This window comes from Fusarium phalaenopsidis (assembly GCF_050370095.1).
Source record: "Fusarium phalaenopsidis strain FUZ10S chromosome Unknown contig_32302, whole genome shotgun sequence".
In the NCBI taxonomy this organism is placed as follows: Eukaryota; Fungi; Ascomycota; class Sordariomycetes; order Hypocreales; family Nectriaceae; genus Fusarium; species Fusarium phalaenopsidis.
Genome location: NW_028145405.1, coordinates 4,408,718 through 4,412,204, shown reverse-complemented (window position 1 = coordinate 4,412,204; position 3,487 = coordinate 4,408,718). Strand labels below are relative to the sequence as shown.

General features: G+C 50.6%; 1 protein-coding gene across 1 annotated transcript; it reads left to right on the top strand.

Annotated features, from left to right (window-relative positions):
- Nucleotides 1-609: 609 nt before the first annotated feature.
- LRP88_08717 (RNA polymerase II subunit A C-terminal domain phosphatase) lies at nt 610-1,436 on the top strand (the record flags this gene model as incomplete). Its single annotated transcript, XM_083245218.1, has 2 exons — nt 610-719; nt 779-1,436. The coding sequence occupies 2 exons, from the start codon at nt 610-612 to the stop codon at nt 1,434-1,436; spliced, it is 768 nt and encodes a 255-aa protein (XP_083099712.1).
- Nucleotides 1,437-3,487: the final 2,051 nt, after the last annotated feature.

Genomic DNA, 3,487 nt, shown 5'->3' with positions numbered 1-3,487 from the left:
CCGTCGTCGAAATTATGCTTGTTTTCGTTCGGCAAACAAGAAGGGTTGAACATTGCAACTATTTTCCTGGTGTTCTCTCCTCACCTGATGAACCTAAAGTCCATCAGTCGGCTCCGAGGTCTCAGCTTACATCATTCAGATGACTAAGCGGACCCAGCCGCACTTTAGCCGGCGGTGTGGGACGTCACTTCCAGCCTCGCCTAAGTTTTTCACCAACCTCACAACCTTCTCCTCTACATTCCTCAAACAACAAAGACACGCACGAATTGCATTGCGCAGCGCGTGAGCAACGAGGCGAAATGACATGATCAAAACAATTGTCTAAGGCCGAGAATTTGTAAGTACACTCTCAACTAACGCGCCTGCTTTCTATGATGAACTCAATTATTGGAGCTGTCTGAATTTCCATTGCTGAAAAGACACCTTATACGCTTTTTTTTATCTGATTTATGATCGCGCATCTCTCTTACTCTAGCCTGCTCAACTCTCGCGGCCTGTGACTGACTTTGATGCTCATAGTTTTGCCGTGTCTGCTACCCCCAAAGGATGCCACGCGCCCCTGCGCCTCATCACGACCTCGTTTATTCGCCAGGCTAGAAAACCGGAAAGATGGAGGCTGCGAACGGAGGATCCGCCGCTCAGGGCCAGAATGGCTCGGGCGGGCAGCCTGACGGATACAAGCTCACATTCTGCACTGTGTGTGCGAGTAACAATAACAGGTTAGATGCCTTGTTCTTCCGACCCGGACTGCTGTGATGCTTACTGGTCACGCAAACAGATCCATGGAGGCACATCTCAGACTTTCCCAAGCAGAGTACCCAGTCATATCATTTGGTACTGGCTCTCTTGTCCGTCTGCCGGGTCCCACTATCACACAGCCAAACGTCTATCACTTCAACAAGACATCCTACGACAGCATGTTTAAGGAACTTGAATCCAAGGATCCCCGGTTGTATAAAAACAACGGAATTTTGAACATGCTTAACCGAAACCGAGGCGTTAAGTGGGGACCTGAGCGCTGGCAAGACTGGCAAGTAGGTGTTCCTCGTCTGAACCACTCTAAGGATCGTGGTAGCGAGGGCACTGAAGGTGGCTTGGTTGATGTGGTCATTACCTGTGAGGAGCGGTGCTGGGATGCCGTTATTGATGACCTTCTTAACCGGGGGTCTCCCCTCAACCGTCCTGTTCACGTTATCAACGTCGAGATCAAGGACAACCACGAAGAAGCCGCCGTTGGTGGTCAGGGTATTTTGGACCTTGCCAATTCTCTCAACGCCGTGGCTCGAGAAGAGCGAGACTCTATCGGCGCTGCCGCATTTGACAACGGCTCCGCTGCTAGCAGAGCCACTTTTGACGAGCGAGTTCCCGATGTCCTTGCCTCCTGGCAGGAAAGATGGCCCAACCTTCCGGCCACATGGACCTTGGCTTGGTTCTGAGAACACGCTATTGGCCCTGTTTTTTCGAGTTGTTGTTGCGCATGTTGCCGCTTTGTTGGCTGTTTTATGCCAAACAGTACTATTATGAGTGATTAAGAGATACCACGCCGGACCTCCCGGCCAGCAGCCTTCGGGCAGAAGAGCGAGCATTCTCTCGCAAAATTGGGAACGCTGGGGCAACAGGGGTGCAGCCCGTCATGGATTCACACGTAGATTCTGATCGGAGAACCAAGGGAGGGCCTGCTTCAACTCACATTATGAGCCGAGGTGGTGGAGATCACAAACAGATATCTCCGACGAGACCGGTGAAATTGGTCTTCTGGCCTATTCGTGTGAATATGAAGACTGAGCCGGACATAACTCCGTGAACAACCTCGGCCATGTGCAGTTCTGGCTTGGACTTTCCATGAAGTAGAGCCCCCATGAGTCATTATTGCCGGTCGCTCCGTTGATGTTCCCGTCGTAATAATGATATCGAGGGAGAGGAGGCAGATCACAACGCCGGCGCTTGAAGGGCCCTCACAGTGTTTTGAACACACGACTTTCATAGGCAGTCAGAGACCGTTGATCATGATCGACCTCATATCGCAATGAAGATTCTCGCAGGCTGCATCTGCACCGAGCTGTTTCTGGAGACGCTTATCAATCTGAATCTTGCGCCCGTCCCATCCGTCGCAAGGCCATGGTGCTGATCCCGCCAGCTGAGTTGACCTGTGTTTCGACGACGCTCCAGCCGGATTCATCCTCCTGTGCCCCTATTTACGGGGCCCACGACACGCGAAAGATGGGGACCCAATCCGGGTGACGGGTCTAGACTGTGAAGAGGTCAAGGCAGGCCGTCAAGAAGTCGAGACAGGTCAAGAAACGACAAGACGCCAGGACAAAGGCAGTAACTCCTCATAAGGTAGTCTAAGGATAGGTGCAAAGACGATAAGACAATACACAAAAGATCATTAAAGCATTGTCTTTTTATGATTATTGCTATGATCATTTTAGTGTTCTTTATGAAAACACTTAGATCATGGTAGCATTCAAGAATTACATGCTCTCCAACCCTGGCTCTTGGCCCGCGCGAAATGTTCTAGATCGGTGCTTGAAGGGATCTTCGGGTCTCTCCCCCTGGTTGCTAGACGACGGCTTTCCATGTGAGGACCAACTGACTCCTTGATCAATGTCTTTCTTCAACGGTGTCTTGTCTCTGCATTAACTCGCCTATCAGAAGCTGGATGTTGCATCATCTGAGTCGCGTGTCTTGGTCCAAGATTAAGGTTGTGGATGGCTTGCCCTTGACATCGAATCCCGGACCCTCGGTGGTCTTCTTCACTTATGCAGGCGCCTATCCAGGGGGTCCAAGTCCAAGAGGCAACCCGAGGGACCTCTTACATGCCGCGTAATGAGAATGGATGAGCGACGAAGGCCTCCAGATGGACAGGGCACGTCCGCCTCTAAAATTAGGTTCGACGCCACGAGCTCTCTTTGTGATCATTGTGAATTTGGCTTAGCGCCAGCGCTGCTTCATTGACATCGACTTACAAGATCAGGGGTCAATGGTTAATGGGTTGAACTCCGTGAGGTGGAAGGGTCCAGTCTTAAACGGAACTGCCAAGCAAGTATGCGTACCTGGCTTGTTCATTTTCGAGTTCTCGTTCGTGCCTAGACGTCTTACCAAGCAGTCTTTCCCTGTGGGTTTTGGGAGCTCTGTAAGCGATCAGTTCATCCCAATCACAGGCTCTGTTGAGTCGTAACAAATGTAACAGTTTCTCGAGAGAATTGAACTAATATGGGCCTCAGCAGGCATCCAAATCCTTCTTATGATTTTGCGCCTATCTAGGCATCTATTTAACCTGGGTCAGAAACAATATCTATTATATGTCTTGACGAGCGCGGCTGTCCGCGGCGTCGTCGGTACCCCGCGGATTCCGTAAGCTCAAGATGCACGGTGTAAGCAACATAAGAGAGATGGACTTCTTGTGGTATGAGGCTTCAAAGTTCACTCAGCATTCTCGCCCAATAGCACTCTTTCGAGTAACAATCATCAGATCATTCATCAC